Source organism: Lissotriton vulgaris, chromosome 4_1 (genome assembly GCF_964263255.1).
Source record: "Lissotriton vulgaris chromosome 4_1, aLisVul1.2, whole genome shotgun sequence".
NCBI lineage: Eukaryota > Metazoa > Chordata > Amphibia > Caudata > Salamandridae > Lissotriton > Lissotriton vulgaris.
Window position 1 is genome coordinate 2,005,283,486 of NC_141691.1, and position 20,730 is coordinate 2,005,304,215.

Here is a 20,730-nt window from a genome sequence, read left to right on the forward strand (position 1 = left end):
TACGAATTGTGGGGTAATGGTATGGGTCATTACAACGCGGTCGTTGTAACATGCAGCATAAAGAGGCATATTCGTGAAAAAGTTATGTGCAGCATAAATTCTACATAACTAAAATCCTCAGTAGAATCAGATCCATGACAGAACATTCCAGTTGCATCAGTGAGGCCTTCGCCTAGGCTTACAAGTAACTTCAACCAAACATTTGTTTGTATGGAAGATAAACAGCAGAAAGAAACCATCCAGCACTTCAGTCAGTGTTGGTGTATTTTCTTGGCATAATTTCTTTTGGGCATTAAAAGGCTCCTCAGTGACCAAGGAATGGGCTTTTACCAGGCATCCGACTAAAACAATAAAAAAGGTGCACTCCCAGAGGTGGGAGGCGGTACAAATAAAAGCACTTGTACAAACATGGAAATTTTTAAATAGATTGCTAAAATTCAAACTATACCCAAAAACTGATTATAAAATACTGATAAAAAGGAACACTGGCTATGCAATACGACTAATTATAAGAAGGATTTTTATTTAATACATATAAAAAGTCTTGTTATACCTGCTCAGAAAGAGGACTTGATATGCCACTCGCATATACTTGCATTTATCACTTGTAACATGGATTCTTTGTAGGGTTTAACAGTCGTTATTTTTACCTTGAGTTAGTGAGGTCTTGGCAGGTGGTAGATGGATGAAACTATACTGAAGATACTCCAATCTGTATAGTGAGACATTATAAGCATCATTAAGCACAGCTTGTTGTGTATGATAAGAATTTGAACAGCCTCAAAGTATTAAAAAATGAAGAACGATTTTAAAACTGTAAATAAATGGAAACAAGTCAAAAACAAGGTGCATTATAGTGACTGCAGATTAGCTCCTTCCTGAAGGAATATACTAGCAAAATGTTAGTAAATTAGACGGATGTGAGAAATTTATAGATCTCCTCAATCTTACAATAATGGTTCTTTTGCTTTTGTAACACAAGCCATATTTTGGTGGGTTAAAGCCGTTATTACATATCTAGATGGAAAACAAACAAACCAATAATTCCATTCAAATGGGTTATGCAGCTGTCCATTTTCCCATAGGTGCCGTGGCGCTGGGCGGTAGAGAAGAGAGAGGAGAGGGCAGAGCTGCCGACTAAAATGAAAAAGCCAGGTCTTCAGCAGCTTTTTGAACACCAGGAGCTATTCTGCATGGGAGATCGAAGAAGGTGGGGTATTCCAAAGTTTTGAGGCCCCCACAGAGAAGGAACGACTGCCCCCATCTGGCTTTGCGTACTCTAGGGGTGATCAGTTTTTTGTGGGAGGAAGATATCAAGGCCCTCCTAGGCATATACCATTGAAACATGGCTTTTAGCTGCTGTGAGCCTTTGTTATGTAAGGCTTTGTGAACCGTATACAGGACTTTGAAAGAGATTTGCTTCCTAATAGGGAGCCAATGCAGAGTATAAAGCCCCTCCTTTGCGGACTGACATTTAGAGATGTTAAGGATCAGCCTGGCAGCTGCATTTTGTACAACCTGAAGTCTGTTCAGGGAGGCTGTGCTGATATTCAGATACAAGGCATTGCAGTACTCAAGCCGGGAGGTGACTAGTGCAATGATGGTGGGTCGATGCAGTGCTACTGGAATATACGGGAGCACCTTTGTGAGACTTTTAAAAATATAAGAGCCAGTGCAGACAGTCTGGCTGACCCGAGACTCGAAGGTCAGGGCCACATCAAAAATGACCCCCAGGTTTTTGACCGTCTTAGCCGGAGCAAGAAGGGGACTGTAGTTTACCGACCACCAGGCATTCAACCAGATTGAGGTCTGTGGACCAAAAACTAGGACCTCAGTTTTCTCTGCATTGATCTTAAGGGAGTTATTCTGTGATAGAGAGATATAGAGATAGAGAGATAGATTCACTGAAACAACCATAGGTTTCACACACGTTATAGTTAGGAATTAGCATTTAAAAAACCTTAGAAATTCACTAAAAAACTATAGGTTTCACACTTGTTATAGTTAGCTGGACATTTCACTCATACAAAACTATTGAAATTCCCCCGTTATAGTTAGTTCAGCTAACTATAACTCGCGCGCCCGCAATGCACTGCTGATGACGTCACATATTACATCACTCATGACATGGTCAGTGACATCACTGATGACATCTCAAATGACATCACTGACATCATCCTTGTGAAAGAGTGGCAGACCTCTCAGCGTAAGATAACCCTTGATACACATATTCAAAAATAGAAACTAAAATTTTCAAAAAAATGGAGATACCAATACCAGTTAGAACAACCTATTCAGTAATTCCAAAATCTACATACACATCCAGTCATTCACTAACAGTTCTATAGAGTCACTGATCATACATATACTCAATCATCATATGTACTCATTCTAAGGTTTTTTAAATGCTAATTCCTAACTATAACGTGGCTGAAACCTATGGTTTTTTCAGTGAATTTCAAAGGTTTTGTAAATGATCATTTTTAAATGTATTAATTGTTATATTTTTTATACCGATTTACTAAATTTTTTTAAATTTTTTTTAAAGATATTTTATTTTTTTAAATTACATTACATATTTTTAATATAAATTGGAAAAAAAGTTTTTAAAAATATTGAAATTGTAATATTTTTTTTATTCAATATTTTTTTTTAATTAATATATATTTGATATATCAGGCAATGATATCCTATGGAAGGAAATTCAAGTTGCTGGTAAGTACAGTTAAATTTACTTTTCAGGAATAGTAGTGAGCTAGATTGGGGAATTAATTCCTCTTCAATCCTGATGTCCCCTGTGAGACAACTAGCCCACCAGGTACCTACAGTATGCGTCAGGCAGCTATGTTGCAGAGAGGTGTTCAAAGTGCACGCCCCCTTTTTACAACACTCTGCAACACAGCTCTGGAGATACCTGTTTGAGATACCTGTTGGACTAGTTGCCCCCTAGGTACCCTCTGGATTGAACAGGAATCAATTCCCCAACTTAAAACGCGCCTCAGGGCATGTTTGCACTCACATCCCCTCAAGCCCCGCCCCCTACCTTCACCACTGTGCAAACGCGCCCTTTAGAGAGTTCTAAGTTGGGGAATTAAGTCCCCTTGCATACTGGGGGTCCCTGAAGGTCAACTAGCCCACCTGGAACCTTCAGTATGCACCAGAAGGCTGCGTTGCAGAGAGATGTAATGAGGCCACGCCCCTTTTTACACCTATCTGCAACGCAGCCCCCGGGCGTGTTTGCAGAGGGGGAACTAATTCCCCTTGCATACTGGGGGTCCCTAGGGGCCAACTAGACCACCAGGAATCTCCAGTATACGCCAGGGGGATGCATTGCAGAGAGGTGTAATGAGGCCACGCCCCTTTTTACACCTCTCTGCAACGCAGCCCCCGGGCGCTTTTGCAGAGTGGGAACTAATTCCCCTTGCATACTGGGGGTCCATTGGGGCTAACTAGCCCACCTGGAACCTCCAGTATGCGCCTGGGGGCTGCATTGCAGAGAGGTGTAATGAGGCCACGCCCCTTTTTACAACTCTCTACAACACAGCCCACGGGCACGTTAGCAGAGGGGGAACTAATTCCCCTTGCATACTGGGGGTCCCTGGGGGACAACTAGCCCACCAGGAACCTCCAGTATGCGCCAGGGGGCTGCGTTGCTTTGACCGGGGGGTGACGGTCCCCGTTGCAGTGTGGGGGGGGGGGGGGGGGGGGGGGATTGCACCCCCCCCCACTTCTTTTTCACTAAGCCCCCGGCATTTGGTCCCCCGGGGGGTAATTTGAAAAAAAGCAGACCGGGTTTAAAAACATTTTTTTTTGGGCCTTGCGGGTCCTTGTGGGACCACCTGAGCAGGCCTAGGGGGTCAGGGTGTTTCTACCCTGCCCCCTTTTTGCGTTCTACACGTTTGTTTTTCAGCTTTTTTGTACCTCGGTCTACCGAGCACAAGATGGTTTCCAACACTTCCTGGTTTGGTGTGTTCACAGCCAATCAGCATGCAGCTCATGCTCGGAAAGGTACGCGTACGTGCGCGTACGTACGCGGACCCATACGCGGACCCCGTGATTTTTCCGGGAAAAACATTTTGGGGCCTTGGGGGTCCTTGTGGGACCCCCTGGGCAGGCCTAGGGGGTCTGGGTGTTTCTACCCTGCCCCCTTTGCGTGTTTTGCACACTTGTTTCACTGCTTTCTTGTGCCTCAGTCTACCGAGGCACAAGATGGGTGCCAACACTTTCTAGTTTGGAGTGTTCACAGGCAGTTGCCAGCCAATTAGCATGCAGATCGTGCTCGGGAAGGTCCGCTTACGTACGCCATTTAACAAAAAGCGTGATCTGCGAACCGAACTCTACCTTTTCGCCAAATTTGGTGCAATTCCGTTCAGCCGTTCGGGCTGTAGCCCAGGCTAAACGTCCTATGGAAAATTGCATGGGGAAAACACGTTTTGGGAACCCCCTTTTTTCTCGGCCCCTGCTTCACGAATCGCCCCCAAACTTTCAGGGAAGGAGCGGAGCAGGCCATTTTCTTGGAGAAATTCGCGAAGATTCGTCCACCGGCACCAAAGTTATTCCAAATAGAATGTTGCGGATTTCCTATGGAAACCAGGTCCTAACTATAACTTTCTACTGGCGACCGCCAGTAGTAATAATATATATACACACACAAATTTGTGTTAAAGGAGGTGTTCAAGGTTGGGCTTGAAACAGTTAAAAATTTAGGTATAGCTGAATGGGTGGTCCCTCTGATTTTACTCCAAACAGGCCTTTCAGTATCACGGGACCCATACCGATGCAAAGGTACTGAACTATTGGATTGGCTGGCCACAACCCACAGACAACTGCTGCAGCCAATACAGGATTCAATCCCTGTGTGCTGAAAATAAAAAGAAGAAAAATGTGAGTATAACGGGGCAGCGTAGGGACACAATAACCTCCTGGCACTTGTCTGGCGAGCCAAGAGGGGCCCCTTCCAGGTCAAAAGTAAAAAATAATACCAATTAAAACATAATTTAAAATGTTGATGCAGCAGGTACCGCAGTACTCCCACAGACCCCAGCACGGCCCTCCCGTGAGGTCTCGCGGGAGCCACTGCTCAAGCTTCACTCCCCTGGTATTATTGTACTGTGCAAGCTTCCTCAGGGTTAGCCACCAGCAGGGTGTCTGGGTGCATGACCAGGCTGCAGGGGGAGTTGGCTGAATATGGATATAAAAAAATAAATTAAAAAAACTGTAATTCACTGGGGGAAAAAACCCACTGATTAAAGTAATGTTATAGTTCGGTATGGTATGGTAATTATATATTCCTTTACAAAAAAAAAAACCTGAGAATAATCATTGAAAAAAACAACAGTTACAGTGATGTTCTAGTTATATGTTGAAAACTCATATTTAACTCCCCCTAAAAAATATTGAAATTCACCCGTTACAGTTTACTAATCTAACTATAACTTGCGGCCCCGCAATGTACCGCTAATGAACTCATGTATTACTTCACTCATGACATGTTAATCCCTTTGTTGCTAGGCCTCCCCCCTCTACCCTGTGCTAAGAATTGTTTTGGGGTTATTTGGGGAAGTTTGCAATTAGGCCCCCGGAACTTTTCGTCCACATAAGGTATCCAAACAAAATGTGCGACCTTTTCTTCAAACATCCTGAGGATTCTAAAGGTAAATGGTGTTTGTGGATTCCCCTGGAGGGGACTGAGAAATTAGCTAAAATACAGCTACATTTTGGTTTTTGGGGGGAAATTGGAAAAAAAGTGCTGCAGAAGAAAGCGTCCGTTTTATTCCCTGCGAATGGTATCAATGAAGGGTTTGCCGTACTAAAATCACCATCTTTCTAGCTTTTAAGAACAGACAGACTTTTGTCAGAAAACCCACATTTTCCTCACAGTTTTGGCATTTAATTAGGACATAGCCTATTTTTCCTATTTTTTTTGTTTTCACCCTCCTTCCAATTAGTGGCAGAAATGGATGTGAAACCAATAACGGACCCCGGAAACCTATACACTTCTGAAAAGTTAACGATATTCTGATTTGTCAAACGCTCAGTCCATCATCCCCCTTGGTTATCGCTTTGTTTGCCCTAAGTTGGCAGGGTATTGCCAGACGTGGGTCCCTTGCTCACTTTGCCACTGGATTCAAGCTAGCCTGGCTGATGACAGCTGATCGCATTACGGAATCATCGTTTTATGGAGATCGGGCACGCCCGCAATGTGGTCCAATGGCTTCCCTACAGAATCAGAGATGGCGTAATATATATCAATAAGCAACTTGCCTCTCGATCAGACGTTTAAAATTGGTTGGTAGAGGAGTGGTCGTGATTTTAGATACTGCGACATTGTGTCGACTAGGATGTGACATCGGCTATTTGGATACCCGCCGTTTTTAACCACCTACATAGATCCGGATGGTAGTATAAATGGACCAACAAACAAAGAGGTCCCACAATTGACCCTGATTGGGTAATACCTTATTATAGGTGCCCAACGTTATGTCTTTGCAAATACCAATCACACATTGTTGTACTTGAAGCTTAAGGCTCTATAAGTCTATAAGTTGGCAAACACTTAGATATAGACAGTAATTATCTGTAGGCTTTGTCAGGATTTAGAGAAGGACAAGACATTCAGGTTTTAGGAAAATATAACAATGTATATTTATTTCAGAGTAAAAAAGTCATTCGCAGATCACAGGTAAATAAAAACAATTGATACAGTAGCTAGTTTAACACTTTAGCTGCGTGTAAACATTTCTCCCCAGTGCTGCGCTGTCCATTAGAACTAGTGCTGAATGGACGTTCAATGGTCGTGCGCAGCACTGGGGAGGTAGCGCTGCTGACGACCATTGGCCGTCAGCAGCACTTAAGGGGTTAAAAACATGGTTAAAAACATTCAGTGATATCAGCAGCAAACAAATAGTTCATACATTAGATTCATAAACACAACAGGTTTATCAAAAAGTGTTTTACAAGAACAGGGGTCGACGCAGCGTTTCGGTTTTGGGAAACGATTGGAAACCTTTTTCAGGACCAAGTTCTAGGAAGAAACATAAAATTACTTCTTTTGCGTATGACAGATATTAAGTGCAAATACATAGCAATTCCTCTTTTTTACAACAACCTTCTCTACCTAAAGCATATCCTGGCAGTTATGGAAACGAAACACATAGTTTCTATTCGTAGTAGGCCATAACCTGTGTTACTGGCTCAAGTACAGATATTGGTATTTGTAAAGAACGTATTGACTTCAAAGCGGGGCATGTCACTGGTGGGTATCAGAGATAGATGTAATTTATCTCTGCAGTAAGGTTAACAGTGATTACCTTGATGTCAGTTAAACTCATTAGGTAATTCTGACATATCATGATGAACTACACATAAGCAACTTCTTATTAGTCAGATATTGGGTAGTAGATGTCTCTAACTTCATATAGATTGTTATTTAATAAGGCTGAATTACCTTAGGTGTATAGTAACTTTGCTCCCAGTCACTCAGGGGAGATTTGCTGCCCAAATATATTATTGGGTTTCAACTGGGTTGCATATTGCCAGATATACATATAATGCGTATTTCCTATGAAAAGATGGTGATAAGAATGTTCACGTTAGATACCAACCATATATAGTGTGTCTAGGGTACAGGTATATGTATTTAATTACAACTACCTTGTAATATCTCTCTGGAAGTTCTTACGATAGAGGTAGGAGCCACCGATATGTGTAATTCATAGGGCTGAAAAACAAGTTAATAGGAAGTGCTGAGTAGCAATCTTATGGGCTTATCACACTATTGCCAATAAACAGAAGTATGGGGTATTTAACTTACCCAGATTTTTAATTACTGGATCCCCAATCCAACACAACCTTTTCGTATGGTGCTGTGTTGATGAGCGCTGCTTTATAATACTGCGCTGCTCCTTGTTCTGAGGGCGAACAAGAGAGAGCGGAGGGTTGTAAATTAATACATCAAGTCTGTAGTCTATGGTTTTATACTCCTATTTAATAAGCATATGTTGTTCTTATTCGTAATTTGGCATATAGCTACAGCAAGGAAAATACTATTTATCTGCATTTCGTCATTAACTTTATTCCTGTAAACCCATGATCTTTTGTGTAATGGGGGGCGATTATGTTGCTAATATAATATGCATTGGTACAGCATTGAGCGAATTTTCATCAAATTGCATGACCAGATGGCAGGGCGAGCATCCTTATGTATTTACATAGCACTGCCTTGATCATTTGTTCGATATGTGGTATTTCATTCACAAATTAAAAATGCTATAGTGCAACCTTAGGTGTAATTCAAATGGATATACCTGGCCTAGTGCTAAAAACGGGCACCCATCTAGGCGCAGACGAAAGAGATCGAATGAGAGTTCCTACACAGCAGTCCCCATGTCATTTGCCTTACATAACCTCAAATAGCGGTACGGATTAGTGGCTAACGGGACGCGAGGGTATTTAACGTAGTCCCGGGGAGCGGAATGAGCAGAGCATGCTGGCTTACCTTTGTCTTAGGATTCGGCCTCCCTGCTCCTACCGCTAGCGTCCTTCCGTGGTCTGTAATAGACGGATGTGTGGAGGTGGGGGCCGTCTCCGTCCGTTTTATGCCCCGGCGCTTGTGATTGGGCGGCAGATAGCTGCAATATGGTTGGTTCTGCGGCGGTCACGTGTGCGCCGTGTTTATGTTGTGTTTTTTTTATTTATTTATTTATTGAACTGCCGACATTCGTACAGTACAACACGACCCTCGGTACAGTGCGCACGGGTGAAATGGACATATTTTTGTCTAGTAATAGACCAGAAGGTCCATTCATTGTACAAGGCCATTGTTACTCATAGTAATACAACGTGTGATTTTATGCACACAGGCCCACATTGATTGAGGTCCTATGTTTATCGGGCTGTCGCATATCCTGCATGATGTTGAGATTGCAATCAATAGCGCAGATATTAAAAGCTAGTACGCGTTATGTGATAAACAGAGGATTAAATTTTAATGTTGGTAAGGCATATAATATGATGTGCTGCACCCTATGTTGCTTTCATTAAGGGGATAAACTAATGAATATCAGAAATCGAAAATTAAATATCTATAAAATATATGTAACATTTGTTAGACTTGGAAGGCTCGACATAAACTGGCAACTGGATGCCAGCGTTTTTAATGTAAATTAAGAATCTGTTATTGTCTATTGGGGGCTATTTGTACATCTGGCTTTAGATATAGATATTAAAGCCAGATGTACAAATAGCCCCCAATAGACAATAACAGATTCTTAATTTACATTAAAAACACTGGCATCCAGTTGCCAGTTTATGTCGAGCCTTCCAAGTCTAACAAATGTTACATATATTTTATAGATATTTAATTTTCGATTTCTGATATTCATTAGTTTATCCCCTTAATGAAAGCAACATAGGGTGCAGCACATCATATTATATGCCTTACCAACATTAAAATTTAATCCTCTGTTTATCACATAACGCGTACTAGCTTTTAATATCTGCGCTATTGATTGCAATCTCAACATCATGCAGGATATGCGACAGCCCGATAAACATAGGACCTCAATCAATGTGGGCCTGTGTGCATAAAATCACACGTTGTATTACTATGAGTAACAATGGCCTTGTACAATGAATGGACCTTCTGGTCTATTACTAGACAAAAATATGTCCATTTCACCCGTGCGCACTGTACCGAGGGTCGTGTTGTACTGTACGAATGTCGGCAGTTCAATAAATAAATAAATAAAAAAAACACAACATAAACACGGCGCACACGTGACCGCCGCAGAACCAACCATATTGCAGCTATCTGCCGCCCAATCACAAGCGCCGGGGCATAAAACGGACGGAGACGGCCCCCACCTCCACACATCCGTCTATTACAGACCACGGAAGGACGCTAGCGGTAGGAGCAGGGAGGCCGAATCCTAAGACAAAGGTAAGCCAGCATGCTCTGCTCATTCCGCTCCCCGGGACTACGTTAAATACCCTCGCGTCCCGTTAGCCACTAATCCGTACCGCTATTTGAGGTTATGTAAGGCAAATGACATGGGGACTGCTGTGTAGGAACTCTCATTCGATCTCTTTCGTCTGCGCCTAGATGGGTGCCCGTTTTTAGCACTAGGCCAGGTATATCCATTTGAATTACACCTAAGGTTGCACTATAGCATTTTTAATTTGTGAATGAAATACCACATATCGAACAAATGATCAAGGCAGTGCTATGTAAATACATAAGGATGCTCGCCCTGCCATCTGGTCATGCAATTTGATGAAAATTCGCTCAATGCTGTACCAATGCATATTATATTAGCAACATAATCGCCCCCCATTACACAAAAGATCATGGGTTTACAGGAATAAAGTTAATGACGAAATGCAGATAAATAGTATTTTCCTTGCTGTAGCTATATGCCAAATTACGAATAAGAACAACATATGCTTATTAAATAGGAGTATAAAACCATAGACTACAGACTTGATGTATTAATTTACAACCCTCCGCTCTCTCTTGTTCGCCCTCAGAACAAGGAGCAGCGCAGTATTATAAAGCAGCGCTCATCAACACAGCACCATACGAAAAGGTTGTGTTGGATTGGGGATCCAGTAATTAAAAATCTGGGTAAGTTAAATACCCCATACTTCTGTTTATTGGCAATAGTGTGATAAGCCCATAAGATTGCTACTCAGCACTTCCTATTAACTTGTTTTTCAGCCCTATGAATTACACATATCGGTGGCTCCTACCTCTATCGTAAGAACTTCCAGAGAGATATTACAAGGTAGTTGTAATTAAATACATATACCTGTACCCTAGACACACTATATATGGTTGGTATCTAACGTGAACATTCTTATCACCATCTTTTCATAGGAAATACGCATTATATGTATATCTGGCAATATGCAACCCAGTTGAAACCCAATAATATATTTGGGCAGCAAATCTCCCCTGAGTGACTGGGAGCAAAGTTACTATACACCTAAGGTAATTCAGCCTTATTAAATAACAATCTATATGAAGTTAGAGACATCTACTACCCAATATCTGACTAATAAGAAGTTGCTTATGTGTAGTTCATCATGATATGTCAGAATTACCTAATGAGTTTAACTGACATCAAGGTAATCACTGTTAACCTTACTGCAGAGATAAATTACATCTATCTCTGATACCCACCAGTGACATGCCCCGCTTTGAAGTCAATACGTTCTTTACAAATACCAATATCTGTACTTGAGCCAGTAACACAGGTTATGGCCTACTACGAATAGAAACTATGTGTTTCGTTTCCATAACTGCCAGGATATGCTTTAGGTAGAGAAGGTTGTTGTAAAAAAGAGGAATTGCTATGTATTTGCACTTAATATCTGTCATACGCAAAAGAAGTAATTTTATGTTTCTTCCTAGAACTTGGTCCTGAAGAAGGTTTCCAATCGTTTCCCAAAACCGAAACGCTGCGTCGACCCCTGTTCTTGTAAAACACTTTTTGATAAACCTGTTGTGTTTATGAATCTAATGTATGAACTATTTGTTTGCTGCTGATATCACTGAATGTTTTTAACCATGTTTTTAAACTAGCTACTGTATCAATTGTTTTTATTTACCTGTGATCTGCGAATGACTTTTTTACTCTGAAATAAATATACATTGTTATATTTTCCTAAAACCTGAATGTCTTGTCCTTCTCTAAATCCTGACAAAGCCTACAGATAATTACTGTCTATATCTAAGTGTTTGCCAACTTATAGACTTATAGAGCCTTAAGCTTCAAGTACAACAATGTGTGATTGGTATTTGCAAAGACATAACGTTGGGCACCTATAATAAGGTATTACCCAATCAGGGTCAATTGTGGGACCTCTTTGTTTGTTGACCCATTCTCCCCTGTCCCGGAACTGACAGTTAAGGGGGCCTCCTTCATTTTTATATTAGTATAAATGGACCACCTCATGAGGACGTTGGACATTTCTTTTTAATATTGAGCCCTTATATTCTATTCATGTATGGAGGCTACTGTACCCTACACTACATATAAGTACCCCGAGTATCACACATAATTGTAGTGCAATGGACGGTCACCTGATGAAGGCAGCAATGCCGAAACGCGCGTAGTCTACATCTACCGCATTGCCCCCCATCAACTTTACGTCTATCGTATCCATTTATTGATTTATATGTTTTCTTGATTATATGTAATGAATGAAATATTTTATATATTGAGGAAAAAACAAAGACATTTTTCAAAATTTAATATATTAGTCTGTTTTGAAGAATAAAATGAAATATATTTTTTTGAGATACGTTAGTGCCCTTTTTCTGTACTAGTGGAGACTGTCTACAGGTATCTCTTTGATGGTTTCATTGCAACAAGCTATAGACCTTTAACTATTGATGACGGCTGATTAGCCAGAAACCGGTCCCAGGATGCTTGTTTCCGGTCCAGGGAAGACATGGCTTGGCAGTTCGGGCTGGACTGTTCCCCATGAGGCACAGGGTCAGACTGATTTGCATATGGCCATGTCTAAACTGGGGTGGTGGCGTGAGCTAAAGAATGATGATGGATTAAACCCAGATCAGTTGACTGGGGAGTGGGGGGAGGGGGGGGGGGGGGGGGGGAGTTTAATTTGCTTAAAAGCTCCATCCATCAACCCCTTTGGTATCGCTTTGTTCGTCCTAAGTTGGCAGGGTTTGCACAGACGTGGGTCCCTTGCTCACTTTGCCACTGGATTCAAGCTAGCCTGGCTGATGAAAGCGGACTAGCCAGAAACCGGTCCCAGGATGCTTGTTTCCGGTACAGGGAAGACATGGCTTGGCAGTTCGGGCTGGACTGTTCCCATGAGGCACAGGGTCAGACTGATTTGCATATGGCCATGTCTGAACTGGGGTGGTGGCGTGAGCTAAAGAATGATGATGGATTAAACCTGGATCAGTTGACGGGGGGTGGGAGTGTTTGATTTGCTCAAACGCCCAGTCCATCATCCCCTTTGGTATCACGATATTCTGAATTCAGCAAGGGGTAATTTGTGTAGATCCTTCAAGGTTTCCCTATAGAAACTAGCAGTTGAAATAAAAATAATATTGAAAATGAGTTGGAAAAAACAGCCATTTGTGCCTACGTTTTTCACCTGTAACAACTTCTAAGTATGGCAGATATTTTAAAGCAATATACCGTTACGCCGCTGGACCATTCTGGTTGTGGGGCTATATAGGGTTTTTAGGTTCACCAAAAACTCAAGGTACCCAGGGCCAATAACTGAGCTGCACCTTTCAACAGCTTTTCATTGTGTACTGGATATACAGCAGTTCATTAGGTAAAGTATAAAGAGTGAAAAAATAGGTATCAAGGAAACCTATGTGTTTCCGATATGGAATCCATATGGAGTTTAGAAGCAGGGGTTATTTGCACATCTCTGAATTTGTGGGTACCCATTATTGCATGTGAATTAGAGGGCATTTTTCAAAATGACTTTTTTACACATGGTCTTACATTTGGAAGGCAGAAATGCATAGAAAGTCAATTGGTAATAACACTTGTTCTACTATTCTGTTTTCCCCTGAGTCTCCCGATAAAAGTGGTACCTAACTTGTGTGGGTAGACCTAGCACCAGCGACAGGAAAGGTCTCAAAATGCAATGTGGACACAGCATGTTTTTCCAGTGAAATCTGACCCGGTGTGCTTTGTGCCTAGCTGTGGATTTTGGACCCTAGCTCCACCGGTACCTGTAGAAACTTAGCAAACCGGTAAATGTTTGAAAACTAGACACCCAGGGGAATCCAGGATGGGGTGACTTGTGTGGCATTCACTATGTTGTTATCCATAATCCCTTGCAAACCTCAAACTTTGTCAAACACATTTTCCTCACATTTTTGTGATGGAAAGTTCTAGAATCTGCGGGGAGCCACAAACTTCCACCCACCCAGCATTCACCCAAGTCTCCCGATAAAAATGGTACCTCACTTGTGTGGTTAGGCGTAGGGCCTGTGACAGGAAATGACCCAAAACGTACTGTTGAGACTTCAAAATTATTGATCACAAAAAAGACTTGGTTTTGCGAGAAAGTCACTTGTGTTTTTCGTCCCGGGCTCAGGGGTCATCTTAAGATGCTCACCAAACCCAAACATTTCTGAAAACTAGACACCGGGGAGGTGTGGATCACCCAAAGTATTCCTACCTAGAATCCCCTGCAAACCTCAAATATAGTTTATAAAAAAACAAATCACATTTTCATCACATTACTCTGTGGGAAAGTTGTGGGATCACCAGGCCAGCACACATTTGTTACCACCCAGGGTTCCCCAAGATCTCCCAATAAAAATGCTACCTCACTTGTGTGGGTGGGCCAAGTACCCGCGACAGGGAAGGGCCCAAAACGTATCGTGGAGACATCAGAATTATCGATCACAAAATAACCTCGTTTGAGGTCCTGGGCTCAGCAGCCATCGAGGGAAGCCTACAAATCCAGACATTTCTGAAAAGTAGACACCCAGGGGAGTCCAAGACGGAGTGGCTTGCGTGAATCCCCCGTTTTCTTACCCAGAATCCGCTGCAAACCTCAAATTTAGCTAAAATGTCACATTTTGCTCACTTTTCTTTGTGGGAAAGTTGTGGGATCACCACACCGGCACAACTTTCCTACCACTCAATGTTCCCCTTTCTCCCCGATAAAAATGATACCACACTTGTGTGGATGGGCCTAGTACCTGTGGCAAGGAAGGGCCAAAAACGTGTAGAGATTGAGGGGGAAACAAAAGCAGGTCCAAAAGGGAAGTATGATTATACGTGTTTCGGCTATCGCTGCTTTGGGCAACCACACAAGTGAGGTATCATTTTTATCCGGAGACCGAGGGAAGCGCTGGGTGGTAGGACATTTGTGCCGACATGGTGATCCTATAACTTTCCCACACAGAAATGTGAGGAAAATATGACTTTTTAGGTAAATTTGAGGTTTGCAGGGGATTCTGGGGAAGAAAACGCGGAAAGATCCATGCAAGCCAAGCGAAAGTCCACATACACAGCCAGCCAAGAGCCAGTCCACGCAACGCACCGTCCATGCACACTGCAAGCCAAGCGCCATCCACGCACACCGCCAGCCAAGTGCCATCCGCGCACACTGCCAGCCAAGTGCCATCCTCGCACACTGCCAGCCAGCTGCCAACCGCGCACAACGCCAGCCAGGTGCCATCTGCGCACACCGCCAGCCAAGTGCCATCCACGCACACCACCAGCCAAGTGCCATCCGCGCACACCGCCACAGCCAAGCGCCAGTCTACGCATGCCGTCATCAAGCACGAGTCCACACAACATCAGCTAAGTGCAAGTCCACACACAGCGCAAGCAAAATGTCTGCCAAAGACCAGTACATGCAAACAGTCAGCCAAACTCCAGTTCTCACACACACACACACAAACTTTCCCTGATTTCTAGTGGTTTTCTCCTTCGCTCTTGGGCAGATGAGCCTAAAAATATTGCTGAAACAGCCAAAGTTGTCTTTCTGTCCCCCTCTCTCAGGGGAGGGGGCAGATCCGGTGTGTTAACCAACAACTGCCCCCCAGGCGAGGCAGAAACACTATGTCCATTGTTTTTCAGAGGGGAGGCATGGGCATGTCCATTCTTCACCCATACACAACGAGAAAAATTATCCCTGGTGCCTAGTGGACTTTCTGCCCCCCCCCCCCTCTCGAGCATTGGAGGGAGGGTTAGAGGGAGGGCAGATTGGGGGCTATTACATCACCTGCTCCCACCTGCTCCCACGTGGAGGCAGAAAGACAATGGTACTCATGTATGTGGGGGTTGACCCATGGCCATTCCCATTGGTGGTAATCCCACCCCTCATTTATAAAATAATTTTTTTTCCCAAAATCACAGTGACTAGTTGGCTTTCCCTCACCCCTGTGAGTCAGATCAGGTGGGGATAACATCACTGTGCCCCCCAGGAGGGGCGGGGGGTAGAAAGACTGTCCCTTATTGTTTGGGCAGTCCCCACCAATATGTATAAAAGAATAAACATAATCCCCGGTGCCCACTGGGCTTTCTGCCGCACCCAATGGGGTGGGGCAGGAAGACTTTCTTCACTAATTCATTTGGGTGGGGGCTTGCCTATTGTGGGCAGCCCCCACTATTTTAGAATTTTTCAAAAAACACTGGTGTCTAGTGGGCTTTCTGCCCCCCCCCCCTTGGGGCAAGATGGGGGTAATAATGGGGGCGGGGGGGGGGGAGACTGTCCAATTTGTGTTTAGGGGGGTGGTCAGCCCCCACCACTGACGTAAGGGCTTTTTCTCGTCCCCAGATTGGGGGCTATTGACCTTCCGTGCTACCCCAAGTAGAGCAGAAAGACTGTCCAATTTGTGTTTGGGGGATCGGGTCCAAATCCCATAGCTAACCAAGTATTGTTTTTAAAAACAGATTTTGCTGGGTAAAATGTGATGTATCCAGGTTGCATTTTAGGGAGTTTTGCGTAAAACCCAAAACTGAGCTATGATTTGGCTATCTTTTTGGTGCCCTCCGTATCTTTCAAATCCCTAGGATACTGGAAATAAAGGACCTACATTTGGCTTTGATAACTTATTTGGAAAAAAGTTTTATTAAGGGCAAAGTACACCAAATGTCAAAAAAGAGCTAAGCACTGCGTGCAGAAATGCCCCATCAGTAGATCGTTCAGTTCAGTTCATAAAGCCTTATTTAGACAGTAATGTCATGAAAGCAGATACAGCATAAAACACAAATTTATCGAAAGGATTAATCCTTCAGGCTTATATATTCAAGTGTTAAAAATTCATCAAGATTAAAAATCAGAAATCAAATCGATAATAAAACACTAAGACATAACAATTGCACAATGTAAAATGATATCATCGTTTTCAGATATATTAGGAGCCTCAATTCAAAGTAGGGCAGTCCGCGAGGCATAAGCCTGGCCATATTAATACAGGGCATCAGATTAGAATAAAAATCATACAAATATATTTAAAACGCCAATAATAAATAAAGAGTTAAAAAAGTGCAAACAGACGGATACTCTATACAATAAAGATTAGATGGTATCCTGTATGAAGGTCAAATCAATGTCCCATCAGCGGAAAAAACGACTAGTGAAGGGGTTGAATTATTTTCAGTTGTTGTGGATTTTGATGTGATGCACTACACCCACCATAGAAATTTGGCTAAGGGAATTGCATAGTGAGGTGAGGGGTCTATCATCAAGATTCTTAGCGCTTCTCTACTTTGCCTAGTGCCCAAATCTTACATGTAGGCAATAGCCGGATATTTCGAGGAGCAGCATAAGCAGGCCACATAAAGAGAATATGCAAGTAAGTTTCAGCTTGTTCAGCACAATGTGGGCACTTACTGTCTCCCAATGGTGTACATTTTGCAGTGAAAGATTTTAAGGGCATGGTACCCACTCTGAATTGGAAGTAGTACTTGCGATCAAGGGGCTTAGATATAGTGTCTCAACATGATTAAAGACTGGGACATGGTTTGACTAATAAAAACCTCCTTGTCAGCGTGGTACTGTCTCTTGCTCTTATACTATTAAACCACATCATTTCCCAATATATTTATTTCAGTGCTTGCAGTAGAGACTGCAAATTATATGGATTGTCCCACAAATTGGTCAGGCCCATTGCGATCAGTGCTCCTTCGATGACGCTGAGCAAGCCTATTTTGTGGAAGCGGTCAGCCTCTAAAACATCCCTAAGACCACTTGCATAGGGTGACAGTTCGGAGGAGCTCCATATTCTGCGCCAGTATAGTATGGAGCAATGCATCGCTAGATCTACCAATGAATACCTTCTCATGAGCAGTGGGAGAGCAGGAGTGCTTTTGGGGAGGCTAGTGATTGTGTGTAGGAATTCATTTTCAGAAAAAGTTAGCTGTGCTGGATTTCCATACCCCCAAAGCTCTGGGCAATACAAAACTGAGCTAACAACCTTTGCATTATAAATCTGGAACATGGGGCATACTCGTTCAGTCAGGAATAAGCGGAATTCTTTGCCTAAGAGATCCCGCTAGGTGTCAGTTTTAAAGCCATTTTTTCAATGTGGGGCCTCCATTTCATTCTTTTCTCCAGGGTGATACCTAAATATGTGAAGGCGTCCACTTCCTCTAGTGGAACACCCTCCATGATAATTTTTCCCTTATATGATCGATGTTTGTTAAAAATCATAAGTTTGGTTTTATCTGCGCCCATCGCTGCAGCAATACTGGACCAAGATACACCAAACACTCCTCACAATAGTTAATCTGTTACACATCGACACATGGGAGGCCTGTGCCCTGGGTCCCTACAGAAAGAAAAAATCTGAAAAACTGCAGTGGCGGTTCGCATCCCTCGCACTCCTCCTAGCAAAGAGAACTATAGCTGTGCACTGGAGAGCCCCCACGGGCCCACCAGAAGCAGCCTGGATAGGAGTGGTAAACAAGTGGGGGGCAGCAGAAGAAGAGACCTTGAGGGAGGAAGAGGTGTAAGGTACAAGCAAGCACCCAATCTCTCTGGAAGGGGTGCAACTGTTAATGCAATTTAAACAAGAGACAACAGCAGAGGAGACACCGGTGCCGTCCCCGCCCCAACCCCGCAGCCCCTCCCAACACCCCAGCCCGCAGGACCCGATATTGGGAGAGTGAAACCCCCGGTGGGAGATGACATGGGACGGGCGGCCAACACCACTGGGAATATCATCTACTCCTGTGACAGATTGCTTCCTTTCCCCCACAGGAACCCTTGAGACCCCACCCCTCGGACCAATGGCCAGCACACACTTCTCCCGCCATAGCCACTTACCCTCGCCCGCCCTTTGCACTCCCCCTTCCTCTCTCTTTTTGAAGAAGTCTTTCCCCACAGTTTCTAGTTAAGTTTCAGTCGGCGGTTCGGATACCGACTCATCTACAGAATATTAATGATTGACTACATAGCAAGGGGTCACATATACAAGCAGAGGGGAGACACCCACACCAGTCTTCGCCCTCATACAGCCCTAGGGACCAACCACAGCGAGACACAACTTCATGTAACGAGCTGACCTAGCAGCAAGTCCATGGGCGATGAAGTGTAATCATACTTGATGGAACGGAACTCAAATGCTAAAGATGTATTATGTTTGTAGATAATGTGTAACCATCATACGTGTAATAACTGACCTGTGATCGATCTGATGTCCCACATGGGAATCTGAAATGTAAAACCCTAATAAAAAGATTTAAACAAAAAATAAATGTTGGTTTTATCTGCACTTATCACTAGCCGTCTAAGCTTGCAGAACTGAGAAAATGCACGCTGTAATCCACTAGGTGTTTTTGAGGTAATAAGCGTGTCATCGGCAAACGTTAGGATAGGGACCTTGGAGCCAGTTAGGGTCTGGGCATCAGTGGGTGTGGGGGATAAGAATTTAGCAACCTCACTAATGAAAAGGGCGAACAACGTGGGTGCCAGAATGCACCCCTTTCGACCAGAAAGGAATCAGTAATGTTCCCTTGTGAGCCCCAGCGTATGCGAGCAAAGTTGTTCTCATGAAGACGCACTTAAAAAGTTAACAGGTCCGCCGACATACCATGGTCCCGTAACACCACCCATAACTTATTGTGGGACACTAGATCAAGCGCCGATTTTAGGTCGACAAATGCTGCATACCTTCCACTGTTCGCCAATATATCTAAAATATATAATAAATCTAAAAACCTGATCTATTGTGCTGATGTGCGCACGGAACCCTGAGGGATTAGAATGCGGTTATCTTCTATCCATTATTGGACCTTACCTAAGGCGAGGCGTGCCACCACTTTTTGGATAGAGTCAATAATACTATGGGCCAGTAGTTCTCGGGCCATGATCTGTCCACTTTCTTATGGACTGGAATGATCTCTGCCCCCTTCCACGAGTCTGGGATTGAGGCGTCCTGGAAGAGGCCGTTTGCTAACAGCGGTATTCCTTCTCACCACTTCTCTGTCATATGAGAGGACATCTGCAGGAATGCTGTCAATGCCCAGGGCTCTCCCCCTTTAATTGCATTGAGAGCAACCATTACGTATAATGGCTCAAATAATAAGCCCGAAGGCTGGCTAGGGGCCAATACTAGTGGTTCATACATCTCACTAGCACTAATGCAGTACTGAAGGGAGAAGCATTTTACCCATGAGTCTGGGGAAACGTGATTTTCTGGAGGAGGGGGATGTGCACCCCTGACCCATTTTATAAGGGCCCAGAAGTGTTGCAAATTGCCTCTTGCACATGCCAATTTTAGTTCCGGACACCTTCCCTCGTACCGCTCTTTTTCCTTTTGCCTGGCCGGTTTTATAAGCCTTCCTGGCATCCCTTATAGTATTCGGATGATTAGTTCTGATGGCTCCCCCAAGGGTTTTAAGAGCTAGACTGTATTCTATGTAGAAATATGAAGAGTTATCAGGCCAACTGGTTGGGTACTGGCGCTAAGGGACTCCATCGCAGTGACTGCATCATACTCCTCCCTGCTAATGGCAGACAGCGACTCAGGATCGCTGACTATTTTAGACCATTTAAGCAACCGCATGTCATTATTGACCAGTAAATATCTATTAGATTCTAAGTCGGGGGTGAAATAGTTCTTCCTATTGCAGGAGGCAGATGGAAGATGAGAGTGGGTTGTGGTCACTCTCCACTCGATCTAGAACAGACATATCAATGAGAGTGTGCCATAGTTTTATGCCAATAAGGAGGTAGTCGATATGACTGGAGTGGTGACCATTGTCAAAT

The 20,730-nt window shown here is 43.4% G+C and overlaps 1 protein-coding gene across 3 annotated transcripts in view; it reads right to left on the minus strand.

Moving 5' to 3' along the window:
• Window positions 1–20,730, minus strand: part of IQANK1 (IQ motif and ankyrin repeat containing 1) — a 572,485-nt gene that overhangs the window by 521,111 nt on the left and 30,644 nt on the right. For 2 of the 3 annotated variants that reach the window (XM_086966345.1, XM_086966344.1), the window contains exon 2: window positions 651–712. Coding sequence is in view for 1 of the 3 variants with exons in the window: in XM_086966343.1 (XP_086822469.1) it covers window positions 554–588 (35 nt within the window). In the remaining 2 variants the exon portion in view is untranslated. Of the gene's footprint in view, window positions 1–553; window positions 713–20,730 lie in introns of those variants that run through there. The other variant, XM_086966343.1, reaches the window with a different exon arrangement.